Genomic DNA, 20612 nt, shown 5'->3' on the forward strand with positions numbered 1-20612 from the left:
GTGCAATCTCAGCTCACTGCAGCCTCCATCTCCTGGGCTCAAGCAATCCTCCCACCTCAGCTTCCCAAGTAGCTGGGACCAGAGGTACATGCCAACACATCCAGCTAATTTTTAAATTATTTGTAGAGATGGGGTTTTCCTATGTGCCCAGGCTGGTCTTGAACTCTTGGGCTCGAGTGATCCTCTGGCTTCAGTCTCCCGAAGTGCTAGGATTACAGGCGTGAGCCACTGTGTCCAGGCGTAAAGAATTATTAATGCCTAGTAAGTAAAGTGGTAAGCAACAGGAATTCAGAAACGAATGAGTAAAAGTCCTTGACTTGACATGGAAGTAATTATCCTAAGGCTAAAAAAGAATGTGGAAGTGGAGCAGGGCTGAGCAGTCAGAGGAAGCGTGCTCATTCTGTCTAGAATCTCAGCTTAAAGGCCACACTCTCAGCGAAGACTGTCATCACCCTATCTCAAGAGGCCACCCAGTCACCTTCCAGGACAATGCCTATCAGATTTTCTGGGCTCGGAATCTCTGCATTTTTAAATATTGACAATCTCAAGGAGCTTTGGCTTATACACATTGTATATATCGTTATTTACCATGTTAAAATTAAACTTTAAAAAATATATTTCCAAAGAAAAGTTCATTTTATGTTAACAATTAAAAGTAACATTTTTATGACAAATTCATTAGAGCAGAAATGTTTTACATTTTCCCAAATCTCTTTAACATGTGGCGTAAGACAGCTGGATTCTCAAATCTGGTTCCTGCATTCAATCTGTTGTGATAACATATATCATATAACTCTACTGTTACATGGAAAACTCTACTGCACAATCCTCAGAGAACGAGAACAGGAAAAACTATTACGGAAAATTGTTTACTTCAGAGTGTCTGAAAGGGTCTCAAGAGTCCCCAGGTACCCCAGAACATACTGGGAACGAGTGCTCTACTGTATCACCCACTCTTATTTTATGACTACTGTACATTATGCTGGTAAAATATACTGTTATTTGTATATAGATTATGTAAATATGTGACCGATTTTATATCCAATATATTTTCTATCACTTGTCACATTCTAATCAGTAAGAGCATACATTAATATAAACGCTGTTATCAAAATATTTCCTTATAAATCAAATATTGTGGCTAAGAAATGCAACACATTATTTTTGTCTGCACTCAACAATCAACTAGCACATAAAGGACAGAATAAAAAGCTAGGAACATGTACATGCGCACACACGTGCAGGTGCAGAAGAGGAACCATAGGTAGGCCGGGAAGTGGAAACATACAGAAAAGAATACTCTTTGCTTGGTACATTAGCATATCACATATTATGAGTCAAAATGGTAACTCAGGAACCTTGTAATATCCTTAAATAAGGACCAGTCCAGAAACAAAGTCCCAGTGATCATTTCATTATTTCTGCTTCTTTGCCTGTTTTAGAAAGCACGCATTTAAAAGTTTACTTTTAGAACAAACTTGGGGGCAACAAGAATCATTAACTATTAACGGAGATAACGAGTGTTACTCCATTTAATCCAACAAAATCCTCAAGCAATGTATTTCCTTCACTAGAATAAAAATAAAAATCTTTCCAACTGAATTCTAAGCTTAGGGGTCACATACAAATAAATCAATGAAAATAAATTTTAAGACATCACAAAGTTACTATAAGTTAAAAATAGCATTACACGATGAAAGCACAAGGATGCTTCTCAAAGGGTCCCTTCTCCATTTAATTCCAGAATTCTAAATTTTAATTCAGCAACTTCTCTGATCTAGCAAAGAGTTAATAAGCACCTACAGAAAGCCTCAGTAAGACAAAAGAATCAAAAAGTATGAGTTCAGGCTGGGTGTGGTGGCTCACGCCTATAGTCCCAGCACTTCGGGAAGGCTGAGGTGGGAGGATCACCTGAGGTCAGGAGTTCAAGACCAGCCTCACCAACATGGTGAAACTCCACCTCTACTAAAAATACAAACATTAGCCGGGCATGGTGGCAGGCATCTGTAATCCCAGCTACTCAGGAGGCTGAGGCAGGAGAATCGCTTGAACCCGGGAGGTGGAGGTTGCAGTGAGCCAAGATCATGCCACTGCACTCCAGCCTGGGCAACAGAGCAAGACTCCATCTCAAAAAATAATAATAAAATAAAAAATAAAAAGCATCAGTTCAGCCTTCTACTTGCATACAAAAAGACTAATCCTTACATAAATCAAGGGATTTTTTTTTTTTTTTTTTAAAACCTCACTCTGTCGCCCAGGCTGGAGTGTAGTAGTGGCACAATCTCAGCTCCCTGAAACCTCCACCTCCTGGGTTCAAGTGATTCTCCTACCTCAACCTCCTGAGTAGCTGAGATTATAGGCACCCGCCACCATACCTGGCTAATTTTTGTCTTATTAGTAGAGACAGGGTTTCACCATGATGGCCAGGCTGGTCTCGAACTCCTGACCTCAGGTGATCCACCCGCCTCGGCCTCCCAAAGTGCTGGGATTATAGGCGTGAGCCACTGCGCCTGGTCAAACTAAGGGCAATTTTTAAAACATTTACTTTATGGTTGAAACATGCCTTTTTCTGCCATGTAATCCATACAGGGTTTTGTTTCTAAATTATTTCCGAAAGCTTAACACAAGAATCAGAAGCTATATTATATTTTAAGATTGAACAGAATGTCAAGCTGTAAAACACTGGTCTTTCAACCTGGTGGTTTTGGTCAAAATTAAAATAACAAAACAAAATAAAAATCCCAACAACAATAAAAAAAACCTCAGTTTACAATGGCTTAAAATAATTGTAAAAAGGCTTATTTCACACCATGAAAAGAAGCCTTTTCTTGAAAGGTCCTCTCACTTGCCAGGAATCAAACTGGACCCCAAGCCTCCCCTAAACTGGTCATTGGTAAGGAAGAGAATGAATCCTAGTCAGGATTTCACTAGTCAGGATTTACCACTGAGACTCACAGAGAAGGGATGGTCACCTAAGGTGATGCTAACAACTGGGCAGAAAGGGTGGACGGCAGCATCAACAGCATCTGCTACATTGTCACATTTCAAAAGGGGGTTCAAGAGTCACCTAGGTAGAACTTGAATATTTTTCCCCAATAGTAGCATAAGAAACAGCTAATAATTCTCTTTGGTTCTTTTAGCCTCGGCTGGAGTGATTGAAATCTGACCCATGCATACATGGAATACTCCAGAATTGATTCCATGAGCTATACAAAAAAGGCCAAAAAAGGAAACTGCCCCCATGCCATTTCCTCCTTCCAAGGGTAGTCAGCTTCCTACTTCTGTCTAATTGCGGCTGCTCTCTGGTACCCATAGGTATTATGTAGCTTTTTCTATTTTGTCCAGAATTTATAATTGGGATGTGTGGAGAGGTTGGTTTGATATATATATATTCTTGGTTACAGCCAAATTTTTATTAGACCCAGTAAAACTGTATCTGACATCTTGTATACTGTTAATGACTGGAGCAATCTTAAACCTCATCCTTCTATGGGAATGAGCCTATCTTACGACGGATATGTGTGGAACTAGAGAATGAACACTAGTATCTTCTCTCAGGTTGCGATTCAACTGCTGAATAAGGCTGGCATATGTGTTCAACTGGATTGTTAAAGTAAGGAAGTTCTGAGAGGGAAAAGAGGAGTCAGTGGTGAGGGAGAAGGATGTCACACCAAGATAGCCTCAGCAGGATTAGTAATACACGGAAGTAAATGAAAGGTGATTGGACAAAGTATTTTTAAGAGTTCATTATCTAGCCAGGTGTGGTGGCGGGCGCCTATAATCCCAGCTACTCGGGAAGCTGAGACAGGAGAATGGCATGAACCCGGGAGGCAGAGCTTGCAGTGAGCCAAGATCATGCCACTGCACTCCAGCCTGGGCAACAGAGCGAGACTCCATCTCAAAAAAAAAAAAAAAAGAGTTCGTTATCTACAGCTGTGTTTTATTAGTGCTGGCTAGGTATAGTACATTTAATGGGCTAAGCTATTAATAAACAGACAACCTGGGTCTTATACTCTATAATGTTTTTTCCCCTCGGCAAAAAAGAAAACCCCAAGGTGGAAAAAAAATCTTTGCTCATTTAGGTATTTATCTTACCATCTGTACCTGTTGTCTTTTGTCTTGAGTATGTGTCATATATTACGAATGATACCCTACAGTTAGAAACCTAAATTCCGTTACGTTCCTCTCAAGAGCATTTGTTTTGCTTGAACCTGGGAGGTGGAGGTTGCAGTGAGCCAAGATTGTGCCACTGGGCCACAGAGCGAAAATTGTAGCCTGGGCTACAGAGCAAAAAACTATCTCAAAAAAAAAGAGTATTTGTTTTTGTTTTTTGTTTGCTTTGGGAGGCAGTTAATTCATCCAGACTCTCCTAACTGATCTACACATTCAGCGCAATCACAGTCAAAATCCCAAGAGGCTTTTGAAGAAATTAACAGCTAATTCTAAAATCTATATGTATGTGAAGTGTATATAAAAGTATGAAATTTGTATGTAACATGAAATCGCTAAAGCAATGTTGAAAGGGAGCAACAAAGTTGGAGAAATTAACACTCCTGATATCCAAACTTAGAAAGCTAATCAAGACAACAATATCAAGACAGTGTGGTAATGAGATAAAGGCAAACTAGCTCAATGGAACAGAATAGACAGTCCAGAAAAAATACTCACACATGTATGTCCCATTACTTTTTCTATAAGGGTGCCAAGGCAATTCAAAGAGGAAAGGATAACCTCTTCAAGAGATTGTATAGCAAACCGAATAGCCACATGCAGAAAAGCTTAATTTAGATCTTACTTCACACCACATATAAAAATTAACTCAAAATGGATCAGAGAGCTAAAACTATAAAACATTAAAAATACAAAACAAAAAACAAGAAAGTCTCAGTGACCTTGAGTTTGGCAAAAAATTACATATTTCTATTTTTTAAAATAATTTATTATTTTGACACAGGTTCTTGTGTTGTCACCCAGGCTGGACTGCAGTAACACTCCACAGCTCACTGCAGCCTGAAACTCCCAGGCTCAAGTGATCCTCCCACCTCAGCCTCCCAAGCAGCCAGGACTACAGTTGCATGCCACCAAGCCCATCTAATTTTTGTTACTTTTTGTAGACATGGGGTTTCACCATGTTGCCCAGGCTGGTCTGGAACTCCTGGATTCAGGAGATCCACCTACCCCAGTCTCCCAAAGTGCTGGAACTACAGGTGTGAGCCACCGCGCCTGGCCCATATTATTAAGACTCAAAAGATTCAAACTATAAAAGAAAAAAATCAATAACCCGGACTTCAACAAGACTAAAAGCTTTTGCTCTTCAAAAGATAATGCTGAGTAAATGAAAACAGAACCACATCGTGGGAGAAAATATTTGTAATGATATGTATCAGACAAAAGACTTTTACCTAGAATAAAAAACCCTAATATTTCTAAATAAGACAAGTAACTCAATTTAAAAATGGACAAAAGGCTTCACAAACACATTGACAAAAGATATAAAGCAAATGAGCTCAACATTATTAATCATCAGACAAATGCAAATCAAAACCACAACAAGACATCAATACATAGTATAACAGTTAAATTTAAAGGGTGGTAAGAATATGGAGCAACTAGTACACTCATACACTGTTGGCAGAAATGTAAAATTGTACCAACGAGTTTGCAGATTCTAAGATAAAACATACAAATGATCTAGCCATTACACTCCTAGGCATTTACCAAAAAAAAATGAAAGCATATGCCCACATAACTACTTGTTCATAGCACCTTCAGTTGTAGTTAAAAACTGGAAACAACTCACATGTCCACCAACAGATGAATGGCTACTAAAAATATAGTGGTAAACCCATACAATGGAATATAAAGGAATGAACTCAGCAATAAAAAGGAATGCAGATTAGGTGCAGTGGCTCACACGTGTAATCCCAGCACTTCGGGAGGCTGAGGTGGGCGGCTCACTTGAGGCCAGGAGCCTGAAACCAGCCTGGCCAACATGACAAAACCCCATCTCTACTAAAAATATAAAAATTAGCTGGGCATGGTGGTGCACACCTGTAATCCCAGCTACTTGGGAAGCTGAGGCACGAGAATCACTTGAGCCCAGGAGTCGGAGGTTGTGCCATCGCACTCCAGCCTGGGCAACAGAGGGGAAACTCTGTCTCCAAAACAAAACAAAAAAAAAACAGGGAATGAAGTACTGATACAATTACACGGATCAATTTCAAAATAATTTTGCTTAGTGAAAAAAAAAATCCAAAAACAGCATAACTTGTGTTATTCTACCTATATAAAATTCCAGTAAATGCAAACTAATCTACGATAAGAAAACAGATCAGTAGTTGCCTAAGCGGGAGGAGGAAGGCTAGGAAGTGGCCGAAAGAGTCAGCAAAGGAGCACCAGGAAGTCTCTGGAGTTGCAGAATACATTCTTTATTCTGATTGTGATTATTATTTCATGAGTGTACACATATAAGTGTACAATTAATTTCTTATGTATGTGCACTTTATTGAACAGCAATTATATTTCAATAAAGCTTTCTTGGAAAAGCTGTAAGCAAATAATGAACTCTGCTTTTTGTTAATCGTACTTATTTACTTATTTATTTTTTTGAGACAGGGTGTTGCTCTGTCACCCAGGCTGGATTCATAGCTCGCTGCAGCCTCAAACTTCTGGCCTCAAGTGATCCTCCTTTCTCGGCCTCCCAAAGATACCACACCCAGCCTGAACTCTGCTTTAAAAATTGCATGCTGAAGTGTATAGGAGTAAATTGCACTATTATCTACAACTTAAGTTGACATGCAAAATGAAAATGAGGTAGACTGATAGATGAGTAGAGGAAAACACAAATGAATACATATGTTAAAAACAAATAAGAAAATGTTAACTATAGAATCTACTGGCATTCATGGTACAATTCTTCAAACTTTTCTGTATTTCTTAAATTCTTCGTTAAATAAAATGTTACGGGAAAACATATTAATAAATGTCCATGGCCCATAGTCCCAATACTCCCACAAGTCTGTGCAATAGGTCTCTGGCAGTAACATTAGACTAACAAGCATAAACATATTGGTTAGGATGATACTGTCAAATTAAATCTCTTAAACTTACGTAAAGCTACATTACAAATATCCAATGAGTCAACTACCCAGAGCTTGCAGTAAGGAAAGGCATGATTTGGTAGTTATTATAAACAGTAAAACAGTGGGAAAGAGAAATGGTGCAGCCACTACGGAAAACAGTATGGCAGATCCTCAGAAAGTTAAATATAGAATTACCATAGGACCCAGCAATTTCTCTTCTAGTTATATACTAAAAAGAAGCAAAAGCAGGGACCCAAACAGATACTTGTACATCAATGTTCATAGCAGCATTATTCACAACAGCCAAAAGGTACAAACAGTCCAGATGTCCATCAACAGGTGATGAAGAAACAAAATGTGGTATATCCACACAGTAGACTACTATTCAGTCTTAAAGAGGAAGAAATTGGGTGAACCTTGAAAATACTATGCTAAGTGAAATAAGCCAGACACGAAACAACAAATCTTACATGATTCCACTTATGTGAGGTACCTAGAATAGGTAAACTCATAGAAACAGAAAGTAAAAGGAAGGTTACCAAGGGCTAGGAGTAGGTGGGAAATGAGCAATTAGTGTTTAATATGTACAGTTTCAGTCTGGGGCGATTATACAGTTCTGAAGCTGATGATTGTAAAACATTGTGAATAAAATTAAAGCCACTGAGCCACACTCTTAAAATTGGTGAAAGGGTAAATTTTATGTTATGTCTGCTTTACCACAATAAAAATACATACGTAATTTTAAAACACAACATTTTTTAAATGGACCAAAACAAAATGAGTCTTAATTTCAACTGAATGATATTTCGATCTATGAAAGCTGATTATATGAATTGGGTCATTCTTGTAAATCCAACTACATAAGAGTCAAGGAGTCAGGGGAAAAAAGTACTCAGGGCACATAGCACAGGCTCCAAGAACTGAACTGTCCAGAGGCCCAGTTGCTAAAACAGCCTGCTGTAACCCTAAGACCAGCTTTACCTAGCAACTGCTGAAACAACCTGCTATCACTCTAAGACTAGTTTTACCTACTGCTGTCACTCTCCTAACCAAGCCTGCCAGCTCCCAAAGCTTTTCAAGTACCAATTAACTTTCTTTCAAAATAATCAGTAACAGTTTTTTTTCTATCTAATAAAACCTTCAACCTTCTCTTTGTTCCTTGGACATGCTGAAGACCCCATGTGTATGTCCCAAATTCCAATTCTGTGATTCTCAAATAAAATATTTAACCTAGAGATTTGTCTCTATATTTTAAATTTGACAGATCATTTTAAAGAAATGTCCTAACTCACCTCAACATGCTTATAACAAAATCATAACATTTTCCCATAGAATCTATAATACATGCAGATGAAATACATGACAACTATAACATAGAGGATATTGATGGGAAGAGAAGGATGGGCTATATGATTGCAAAATTTCTACATTTTACTTGAAATGGTATCATATTAGCTCTAATTAGATTAAGAAAAGTTAGGATAGATACTGCAATCCTAGAAAAACCACTGAAAAATAGATAGATCCAATAGATAAATTTTAATTGAATTTCAAAAATTATTAAAATAATCCAAGGTAGAAAAGGAAAACAGAAGGAAAAAAAGGGGAGACAGAGAGAAAACAAATAATAAAATGCCAGACATAAATCCAACCGCCTTGATCATTTATTAAATGTTAATGGATTTTAATGACATTGCATAGTAGTGATGGTTACATAACTCTGTGACTATACTAAAAATCACTCAATTGTATGCTTTTAAAGGGTGAGCATGATGACACATGAATTAAATCTCAATAAAGCTGCTATTTAAGAAAATACACGAAGGCAAACTAAAGAAGAAACAACTTAAGAGTCTAAACACTACAATTTAAAAATACAGACCATGAGAATTATTTCAAAAGCATGACACAACTACATCCTAGCTACAAGAAACACACAGTACTTTCAACATAAAATCACAGATGGAGAAACACATATCACGCAAATAGTAAGAATAAAACACAATCTTCAGAGTCCAACATTAAACAACCTGTCCTAGATCACACAGCTACTAAGTGGTAGAGAAAGAATTTACCTGTCATTCTGACTCCAGAATGAGCTAACAGACGCATAGGGCAGTAAGGAGAGAGCATAATAAGAAAACTAGAAAATAACATTTCAACCTGTCTTAACCTCAAGCAACGGGAAAAAAAATCCCAGCCTCATCAAATCCCAGATTTTTCTATTGAAACCACTCCCCAAAATCCACAAGCCCTAAAAGTATCTGACCTATCTACATCCTTAAAAGACTCCCTAACTGGAAAGGGAGAGTCTTCCTTTTCAGGCATTCACTTTAGAGCATTTAGTATTCCACATCACATTCATAATCTTCAACAAATATTCTAAAAGCTGAACTTAAGCCAACACATAGGAAAAGAAGGTTCTCAAACATTTCAAAAGATACTCTGTCATAAGGGTTTTATGAAGTTGCATTCATTAGTTCTTATCAATTCTTTTGAACATCACATATGTACAAGTCACAATTAGACAAATATTATAAAACTACAGTGAAAAGGAAAAAGGAGTCACAGAACTTTCTCCTCCAAATCCAGGGAGACGTCATTAGTTCCACCTAAGAATATCAACGAGTGGCAAAAGGCATCAATATCTCTAGGCTGCGGCTCTGGCACTCAGTTACCTGAGCAAAGCTCACTCAGTTACCTTACTCAGTAAGTTAGCAAATCCAAGCGAGGATCTGCCTTCACCGGCACCCCAGTTACAAGATGAGAAAAACAAAAGAAACAACTCTACTTTTTAGATGTCTATGATGATACACCAACGGGGAAGAGGGGAAGGGAGCAGAAAGAGAGAAGCCTCCACCAACCGCAAGAACAGGTGCCAGCTAAAGCTATCGATTAAAAACAAATACCACTAACAGCCCAGCCCAGTTCCAATGCAGGTGAGAGTCAGTCTGGAACATAAACTAAACATGGGATCCATACTCTCATTTACTAGCTATGTGACACTGGGTAAGGCAGTTATTTAACCTTTCAGAGATTGTTCTCTCTTCCATAAAACCAAGAATAAAAATAAGAATACACCATAGGTTGTCATAATGATTAAATAACTTATCTGCAGGTAGGTATTCCATACTTATTTTTGCATTTTACTTTCGAATAATTTTTAAATTTTGCTATTATGAAACACCTTACCATGAACATTTTCTCAAGTATATCTTTGTAAGTGAGATTCTTAAGAGTGGAACTGCTAAATTAAAGAATATATAGACGTTTTAAATTTTGACAAATACTAGCAAATTTCTGGGGGCCGGGGGAGGCCTGAAACAATTTACACTTCCAGGAACCAAACTATGTGACCCTTGCCCACACTGGACGCCACAGCTATTTAAAAGGTTTTTGGTTAACCCAATGGCTATTTTAAAAATCACCTCTCATTTTACAGTAGTTACATTTCTTATCTTGCTAAAATCTCAAGAAGGAAAGAAGATAAAAGAGCACAATCATCAAACCTCACACGCTCGGCACAGTTCCCTCCTATGCTTTCAACACTGAGCATCCTGATGGAACTCACTATCCAACTACATATACGTTTATCTTTCAAGTACACAGATAGGACCCAAACACAAAACACAAATTCTAACATATATTTCTCCTGAAGCTAATTACTATAACTTATAATGTTATGTTACCTGAAATGACAAGATCTGATAATATGATTAAAACAACATAGAAAAACTAGAAAGAAAATAAGAAAATAGGAAATATCTTCAAGCCAACATCCCACTTTACCAGAGCAGGTAGTTTCACGTTTCAAAGCTCCTCTTTGTAAACTCTGTTAAGAATGTCTTTGCCTCATCCTAACAATCCTCATAGTCTCCCATGGATGGTCCTTTAATGCTCGTGATAAATGAAGCTTGCAGGGAAAATAAGGAATAGAAAACAATTTGGAAATAAAATCTGTTGGCTCAGCACATTAAAATTATGGAAAATCGCTATTTTTATGAGGATTATATGTATCTTTGTTTTTTCTATGAACTATTTAAGCAATAACAAAAAGACATGATTTTTTTTTTTCTTTTTTAGGCAGAGTCTCGCTCTGTTGCCCAGGCTGGAGCGCAGTGGCGTGATCTTGACTCACTGCAACCTCTGCCTCCCGGGCTCAAACGATTCCCCTGTCTCAGCCACCCAAGTAGCTGGGATCACAGGCTCGTGCCACCACACCTGGCCAATTTTTGTATTTTTAGTAGAGATGGGGTTTCGCCATGTTGACCAGGCTGGTCTCAAACTCCTGACCTCAAGTGATCTGCCCACCTCAGCCTCCCAAAGTGCAGGGATTAGAGGTGTGAGCTACCGTGCCCAGCCCACATGATCTTTTTCCAGTCATGGGCAGCAGGGAGTGTATAAAATCCAATCCCACTTTGTGAAAACTCGGCATAAAAAATTATTAGTCTTATGAAGTTTGGTGTGTTTTTACATTGGGGGAATTTGGCTTATTGTATACTTTCTAAAGCAAATACATAGCAGTTCCTCAGAAAAAAAAAAATCAAAAAATCATTTTAGTCCTGGATATTAAGTAAAAACAATGTATCAGATAAAGCACAAATCATTTTTCCAAAAACAAAAACATTCCAATCAAACTGAAACAAAAAGTCCAAAGAAAGAAATTACTTCTCAACAGAAGGATCTACTTCTCAATAGAACCCTTTCCCCACAGAGGCTTCATGTGAACTGTGCCTTCAAGGGCAGGCAGCAGTTAGACATGCTGCAGTTAGACACGCAGCACTTAGACACGGGGGTGGGAGGCCACATACGCCCACCCAGAGAGAGTGAGGAAAGCACTCAGGGCAGAGCCAGCCACGCATGGGAGCAGCGCACAGTCAGGCTGGGTGGAGGCACAGCACTGAAAAAAGAGAAATGGGGAAATAGATTTGGAAAGAAAATCAGTGTGAAAGAAAGGAGGAGGCTGTATATTCTACATGTTTTTCTCTAATGTAGAACCCCAGATGGAAATCATCCTTCTTACTTTCATTTACAAAGATACTGATCTTATCTCACAATATTTTCTTCCCTGAAGTGATTTGTTTTCTGAAGTTTATTTGTGTATCAACTTATTTTCCATAACATGACTATGAGCACCCAGTGTGTAGGAACCAGACTAGATTCATTTTTATTAATATACCCTTCTCAAAGGCCTAGAACAGATTCTAAAGAAGCATTTTTTGGCCAGGCACGGTGGCTAACACCTGTAAGCCCAGCACTTTGGGAGGCCGAGGCAGGCAGATCACAAGGTCAGGAGTTCGAGACCAGCCTGACCAAAATGGTGAAACCCCGTCTCGACTAAAAATACAAAAATTAGCCAGACATGGTGGTGGCAGGCGCCTACAATCCCAGCTACTCAGGAAGTTGAGGCAGAATAGCTTGAACCCAGGAGACAGAGGTTGCAGTGAGCCGAGATCACACCACTGCACTCCAGCCTGGGTGACAGAGCAAGGCTATGTCTCAAAAAAAAAAAAAAAAAAAAAAACCACCTTTTAATAACTGAAAAATGCATAAACTGTATACAATAAATATTATATATAATATATAAAATAAATAAATGTATTAACTGTATAGGAATAAATGCATAATACTGGTACCACATCACTTATCTGGGATTTGGATATTCATCTATAGCAGGAGTTCCCAAACTTTTTCTATAAAGGACCATAGAAAAAGTACTTTAGGTTTGATAGGCCAAATGGTCTCTGTCACAACTACTCAATTCTGCTGTCACAGGACAAAAGCAGCATAGACAATGCATAAATGAAAGAGCATGGCTGTGTTTCAATAAAATTTTATTTACAAAAACAGGCAGCAGGCTGCATTTGTCCTGTGGACCGTAGTGTGCTGACCTCTCACCTATACAGACTTAAATGTAATACATTACATTATATATATGCACACATACACATTTAAATACAAGTATTATATTCGAATAGCTTTTATAATAACAGAATCTTGGTCAAAATTCCACGGAAGATAAAAAATAAAAAGGGATATAAACAAAAAACTGTAGATATGCCACATAAAATCTGGGAAACTGGAACCTCTGGATGCGTCCATGTAATTTGCCCTCTCCAGATACCTCTTTAGGCCTTAGTTTTGGACCCACAAAGCAAGGTGGTTAAAATAGACAATTCTGTGATCTTAAGAGCTGTTCCAAGTTAAAGTTATAGATTTTAAGTGGAAATTCCATCTAGAAAACAACAACATTCACAAATAATTTCAAATCTGTGGAAGAACAGAATACGAGTACAGTTATGCACCACAGAACATTTCAATGAGGCACCACACGTATGACAGTGGTTCCACAGATTCTAACACTGTATTTTTAACTGTATCTTCTCTATGTTTACATGTTTAGATACACAAATATTTACCACTGTATTACAACTGCCTGTACAGCAACATGTATAGGTTTGCAGCCTAGGAACAGCAGGCTATAACCCACTTAGCCTAAGTGTGTAGGAGACTCTACCATGTAGATTTGTGTAAGTAGACTCTGTGATGTTCACACAAGGACAAACTCGCCTAATGATGCATTTCTCAGATGTATTCACGTTGTTAAGCAACACGTGACTGTATGCCACAGAAACAAGTATGACATATTAGAATAAATTAAGACAGTACCTGGCATAATTGATCTAATAATAAACATATGTACAAACGCTAATCAAAATCATACCCTAGGACCTAAAAAATAAGGTTTCAGTACCATCTTGAATGAATATACCTGGGAAAATCAATTTAATAACAAACATAGGTTAATTCACCTATCTGGAAGGGGACATTTAGCTCACTAAAAATAACTTTACCCGAAATAGAGGCATTGGTAAGATTTGATATTAAATGCCACAAAATAATTAAATCACTACAATAACTCACTAAACTCCCTAACATATTTACAGTTAAAAATCTGAAGTTTTTAACTTTAATTCAAATACCATGCAGTATATAATAAACCAGGTATCATTCATTAGGTGTAATGGTGATTTTCTAAACTTTTCTATTTTTATAATTACTCTTCAAATCAAGAGTTGAGTTTCAGAATAAAAACACTTCACTTTTCACAAACAGTTTTTCAAAGAATTCTTGGGTTAATTAAAATTCTATAATCCATCACTACCCACATTTACAAAAGCCATGCTACCACACTGCTTTCTGATATAGAAATGAAGAGTTTCTGGTTCATTACCAACTCACCAAACATCTGGCAAATTCTTTGTTTTCTGAAAGGAATCCATAACCTGGATGTACCTTAGAAATGAAAACAAAAAGCACTTTCAATTTTATCATATTGCAAAAGCTTTATAAGCAAAATGTATAGTGCATTTATGTATTAATATTTATTGTTCAAGAGCCCTTGAATAGGTATACTTCTCTTATACACTGATCAGTTCTAACTCACATTTCTAGGATCAGAATCAAATTCCAAGAAACTGCCTCCTATATTTACTTTCTCCACACTCCCTATGTCCTAATTGATTTTCCACACAGTACCTTTGTCCTAACCATAATGGGGAGTATACACCCACATATATCTTAATACCCACTAGCATTTGTCTACATTTTTCAACAAAACTCTCTCTCCTTTTCCTGAGGCTAACTTTGTCCACAATTCTGGAGAATTTCACAATGGCTGGTGTGTCAAAGAGTTATGTAAAAGGAACCTTGGCAAGATGGATGAAAAACTCTAAATTCTCCTTTCTTTACAGTACTCATGAACTGGTAATTTCCAAAACCCAGACTACTAGGACAGCTAATACATTTTATTCCTGATGGCATTAATAATACTCAGCCACTACCAACAAGATCTTTCTATCAAACTGAACTAAAATGGAGGTGTGTTTTTACTTTTATTTTATGCTCTGAATTTTTTTTCTTCTAATGTCTACTCTTCTTTCCTTCCTCACCCCAAACTTTGCCATTCACAACTACTTTATACTATCCTCACCCACAAGCCACATTGCTGCAATCTACCAGCTTGATCTAATCAAGTAATTTTTGGCTCTCCCACACTGGCCAAACATAAATTTAGCCACTTCAGTATCAGCCAGTGTTGAATATACTTCTAGTAAAATAATTCTGCTAAAAACAAATTCAAATTTCTGAAGGAACCAGTATCATGATCCAGAAATAGTTATATATTAGCGACTTTTAAATGCTGAACTCAGACTGGGCACAGTGGCTCATGCCTGTAATCCCAGCAGTTTAGGAGGCTGAGGCAGGCAGATCACCTGAGGTCAGGAGTTCAAGACCAGCCTGACCAACATGGTGAAACCCCTTCTCTACTAAAAATACAAAATGAGCTGGGTGTGGTGGCAGGCACCTGTAATCCTAGCTACTTGGGAGGCTGAGGCAGGAGAATCGCTTGAACCTGGTGGGGCAGAGGTTGCAGTGAGCTGAGATCATGCCATTGCACTCTGGCCTGGGCAACAAAAGCGAAACTCCATCTCAAAAAACAAAACAAAACAAAACAAATGCTGAACTAAGCTTTATGAACATGGTACAGAACAATTTAAGCTACTGTATCAGGGAAGAAGAGCTTTCATTCCACCAATTTCATTTTATCAACACTCAACTACAGATTTATGTTGGCAAGCTATAGTTAAAATGTTAAAAGAGTTTTACCTTCGCTAACTGTGCTAATAAACTGTAAACATCTATAATATGGGTTCATGAATTAAGTTTTTTATTTAAACATGCATCTTACTGAAACATTTCTTTCAAAAGAAATGTGAGCACTAATTGAAGCGCTCCAGGCTTAATGTTGGTGTTGGACGTCTCCACCCAATTTTAGAGATAACTTTGCATAGTTTTTAACACTGTATATAATTAGTTCTCTGATAATTAAAAAAAGAAAAAAGAAAAAAACACTGTTTCCGATGTCAGAAATCTTTTTTTTCCTTGGATTCCACTCTATTCATACAGAACTGGGGGTGGAGAGAATGATTTATCCTTGTAAATTATGAGCATTCTACTGACATTAACAAACTAAAATAATTACCAAATGTGCTGTTTTTATTTCTGGAAGTGTACTAGGTATACGTAATTTTTAAATTATTAAAATGGAATTTAAACAGAGTCTTTGGATCCTGTTTATAATACAGAATTTTTAAAAATGCTCTTATTACACTGAAAGGGTTAATACTCAAAACTAATTGGGATTTCTTTATTCCTAGCAAATTTGGAAATGAACTGAAACTGCTCCCTGGTGTGAAAGCTGAATCCAGCAGCCACCTGCAGGATCAGCGACCAACACTGCCAGATGCTACAAAGCCTTTGATTTCCAGTAGCGAATTCGACCACATTTAACTCATGTGACATGAACTAACTGCAACAGCATTTTCAATCATTCTTTCTAATTTTTTTTTTTAAATACAAACTCTAGCTTTCTGCTCCCTACATATGAAACAGCTGCAGTAGATAGATTCATTCAAACTCACAGCTTGGGCCCTGGTTTTCTTAATGGCTTCCATGATGGCATCCATGTTGAGGTAGCTTTTACTGGTGGGAGCTGGGCCAACACAGACGGCCTCATCCGCCATTTTCACATGAACCTGAGGAGACAAATTTCTGCATTAACAGATGCGCCCAGCAAAAAGAATTACTATCATCTGCAAATACACACAAAATTGCAAATCTGATTGTTCCACATATCATTTATAGAGTCATATTTCTTTTTGAGTATGCACTAAAAAGCAACAATGAAACAAATAAACTCAAGAACTCTATTACCCATGATTTCATTTATTACAGCCTAATTCATTGTCTAAGCAAATAATTTCCATAATATCCCCTACCTCTTTATGTAAAATCACAGCAAACAATTTTAGCTTCCTATTCCGTTCATCAATACATAAATTTGATATCAAAAACTACCTTGTTACATGTAGCCAGGGTAGCCCAATATTTTAATAACGAGCACTCAAGACCAGTTCTAAGCAAGCTCCCCAGGAAGTTGGGATAATTAGAGGGACTGAATGGAGGGATGCAGCGAGTGTCCCTGCACAGCATCAGGTCAGCACCAGACACAAATTAAAGCCTAAGACGAAAGAAAGAGTTCAATATCACAACATGTGAACCAGAAAATCTTGAGAATCATTTAAATACTCTCACATTCAATCTTCATCCATTTTACATTTATTCCTAAAAGAAATGATATGTATATTAAGTTCTAACGCTACTCAAAATTCAGGAATGTATGCTCCATTTTTAAGACTACTCACTCTATAATGTTTAAATGTATTTATTTTGCATAATAGAAGCTAAGCATTCAATATGAAAAAGAGTAAACTCTAGTTCTAAAAGGAGTCTATTCTTTTTAAATGATGAAAGGATTAGTATCTTTTTAAATGACTTTTCCTAATTTCCTAATGGTCTTCTAGTTTCAGAAACTTCCAGATTACAATTATTTTGCAAGACAGATATATAAAACTGGAACACAAACATACACCTAAACATCTGACCCACTCCTCCACCAAAAAAAAAAAAAAAAAGTCAAAGGTGGCAAATACCTGAGTATTTCTGTTATAGTCTTCAGTTATGAAATAATTTTTAAATACTTTGTTTTAAATGAGATCTTAAAAAAACAAAAAAGCAGTCTTTTAGAAAGCTAAGAATTCTCTTTGTCAATTCAATAAATATTTTTCACTTAAGTAAAAAATTATATTGAGTATTGAAAGGTAAAAGATCAGGTAAACGCCCAAGGGATTTTCAGGTCAGTATCTTACTATAAAATATCCAAATATATACATTTGCTAATTATTTAATAATATCAATTGCAGGGAAAAGCAGCCCTGCTTGCAAAGGGCTTCTAAATATCCCTGTGTTCAAAGCAAGGCCTTCCTCGTGGTTATCGTTGCCTGGTACGCCCCCAACCTCAAGTTGCTCTTCTGCCCTCAGACCAGGATGCCCCTCCTCTATTGCCCTATTGCCCTCTGTCCACTTCAGATCCTGTTACTGTCAATTTTGTTGTTGTAATTGTGATTGTAGTTTTTTTCTGTAAGAAAGAAATTGAGTACTTCACAATCCTTTAAAAAGAATACATTTAAGTCTTTGTTTAAACTTAAATCCACATTTGTTTTATTGTCCTCAGATACTACCTATTATAGAAGATGCACTTCAAGTTTCACATCTACCACTGGATCTCTCCCAAGTACTTCAATTTAGGATGAATCTCCTTTAATCTAAACTCTGAGAGTAGTTAGTGGAAATTTTAGCATATAATCTCATCTACCCAACAATCTCATTTTAACTGCTTTGCACACTGTTACAATTTCTCCTCCACCAGATCATAAGGTTATGCCTTAAATTCTTTTTTTAATCTCCCCTAGCCCAATGTTATATGATTAAAGCTATTTACTCATAGATACACTTGGATAGCAGCTTGCTTAGTAACTTTCATTATCAAATGTTAAAAGCCATTGTCCTTGAAGTACAAAAAAGTTGCAACTTTTATTATCTTTTTTTCATTATATTTGAGGTAAAAATCTACACCTACATAAAGTCTTCTTAATCTTGGCAATACATATGGCAACTGGTGGTTTATGGAGGAAAAGAAATGAAAAGATACACATAGGCACATGTGTTTATGTGTCCAAAATTTCTATAATAAACATGCATTCAAAAGTAAAAAGGAGAGAGAGAATCCTAAGAGTATTGACATTTTTACTTACAGTCTTTTCTCTAAATACACTTTTATAATGATACTGCATACATAATTTACACCCTTTTGTTTTTTAATAGCACAATAGACATTTTTCCTATTTTATCACAAACGTTTTGTAAACGTACCAAGAACTTGCTCAGAGCCTAATGTATTTTACTGGGTGATTAAGATTGCTCCAGTTAAAAAAAAAAGACTGCTCCAATAAACATTTGAATAAATTATGCATTAAAAGCAGGTCAAAACTGCTATGGACTTTACAAAGAAGGACCAAACACAAATTGTTTATAAAGGATTGGTTGGCTTCTTTTCCTCCCTTTGCAGGAACAAATCTTCCTTCAGGTGGCAGGTACATTCAAGTCTCAACAAGCCCACAGTCTAGCCCAGGGTCGGTAGTAGCAAAAAGCCATGCAAAAGAAAACATTAGAATTCTCTGCTGCCTTAGTTAAGGAGACACTTAAAAGTCAACCTGGAAAGAACAATCTAACAAACTTTTGAAACTCTATTTCAATTTTGTTGTCATTGTTGTATGAAATGTGTGAAGTGTTTTCTTTGGCTTAATAATACAAAAAACAATATTCAAGCAATGCAGATGCTATTCTGCAGAATGACTTAATATTGCATAGGCTGACTAGATATGTTTGTTTCAAAAATATCAACATCTTGAAAAATATAAATTCCTTTTTATATATTTTAATGGTAAAGGAAATATATAACAACCATGGAAAGTTTAAACTGAGGTAAACTAATCAATTAAGCAGGATTTGCTGGTTATATGGTTTCAAAAAGAAAAGTAAAGCATTTTAAGTACTAACACTAAGTATATACACTAAGTATAGTTTGTCTTCATAAACTTCTCCGTTCTCAGAAAACCAATAGAGATTTTTAAAGCAGATTATTAGTTTTCCCATCAAGCATTTAGTTTTATATTTTGAATTATTTTATTCTTCAGAGAAAAATTACTTGTATCAGCTTATCACCTGCATGAGCCTAATTTCCAAATAACAAGCTAGGAGAACAACAGATGTGTTTTTCATCTTACAGGACTGAGAAAAATCATCTTCTTTATCAACTTTTAAAAAATAAATCAAACTTTTTTTTTTTTTTCCGTCTGGCAGCTGCCATCAGGTAAGCCAAGATGGGTGCATACAAGTACATCCAGGAGCTATGGAGAAAGAAGCAGCCCGACGTCATGCACTTTCTTCTGAGGATCCGCTTTCTTCTGAGGGTTCGCTGCTGGCAGTACCGCCAGCTGTCTGCTCTCCACAGGGCTCCCCGCCCCACCCGGCCTGATAAAGCACGCCGACTGGACTACAAGACCAAGCAAGGCTACGTTATATACAGGATTCGTGTTCGCCAGTGGTGGCCGAAAACGCCCAGTTCCTAAGGGTGCGACTTACGGCAAGCCTGTCCATCATGGTGTTAACCAGCTAAGGTTTGCTCCAAGCCTTCAGTCCCTTGCAGAGGAGGGAGCTGGACGCCACTGTAGGGCTCTGAGAGTCCTGAATTCTTACTGGGTTGGTGAAGATTCCACATACACATTTTTTGAGGTTATCCTCATTGATCCATTCCATAAAGCTAACAGAAGAAATCCTGACACCTAATGGATCACCAAACCAGTCCACAGCACAGGGAGATGCGTGGGCTGACGTCTGCCTGGCCTTGGAAAGGGCCGTAAGTTCCACCACACTATTGGTGGTTCTCGCCGGACAGCCTGGAGAAGGCGCAATACTACCCTGCTCCACCGTTACCGATAATATAAGTAAAGTTTGTAAAATTCATACCTAATAAACAATTTGAAATAATAATATAAATAATAAAAA

At 37.2% G+C, this 20612-nt stretch overlaps 1 protein-coding gene and 1 pseudogene across 5 annotated transcripts in view; one reads left to right on the forward strand and one right to left on the reverse strand.

The window, feature by feature from the left end:
- The window catches only part of PCCA (propionyl CoA carboxylase, alpha polypeptide), a 461774-nt gene that overhangs the window by 379464 nt on the left and 61698 nt on the right, over positions 1-20612 (reverse strand). For all 4 annotated transcript variants that reach the window (XM_011993783.1, XM_011993782.1, XM_011993781.1 and 1 more), the window contains 2 exons: positions 16568-16681; positions 14325-14378 (listed from right to left, as the gene is read on the reverse strand). In XM_011993783.1, coding sequence (XP_011849173.1) covers positions 14325-14378; positions 16568-16681 — 168 coding nt within the window. The remainder of the gene's footprint in view (positions 1-14324; positions 14379-16567; positions 16682-20612) is intronic.
- LOC105549311 lies at positions 19928-20546 on the forward strand (annotated as a pseudogene). The gene has a single exon (XR_001007526.1). The product of XR_001007526.1 is annotated as a 60S ribosomal protein L15 pseudogene (transcript).

The sequence above is a fragment of the Mandrillus leucophaeus genome, unplaced genomic scaffold, assembly GCF_000951045.1.
Source record: "Mandrillus leucophaeus isolate KB7577 unplaced genomic scaffold, Mleu.le_1.0 Scaffold434, whole genome shotgun sequence".
Taxonomy (NCBI): domain Eukaryota; kingdom Metazoa; phylum Chordata; class Mammalia; order Primates; family Cercopithecidae; genus Mandrillus; species Mandrillus leucophaeus.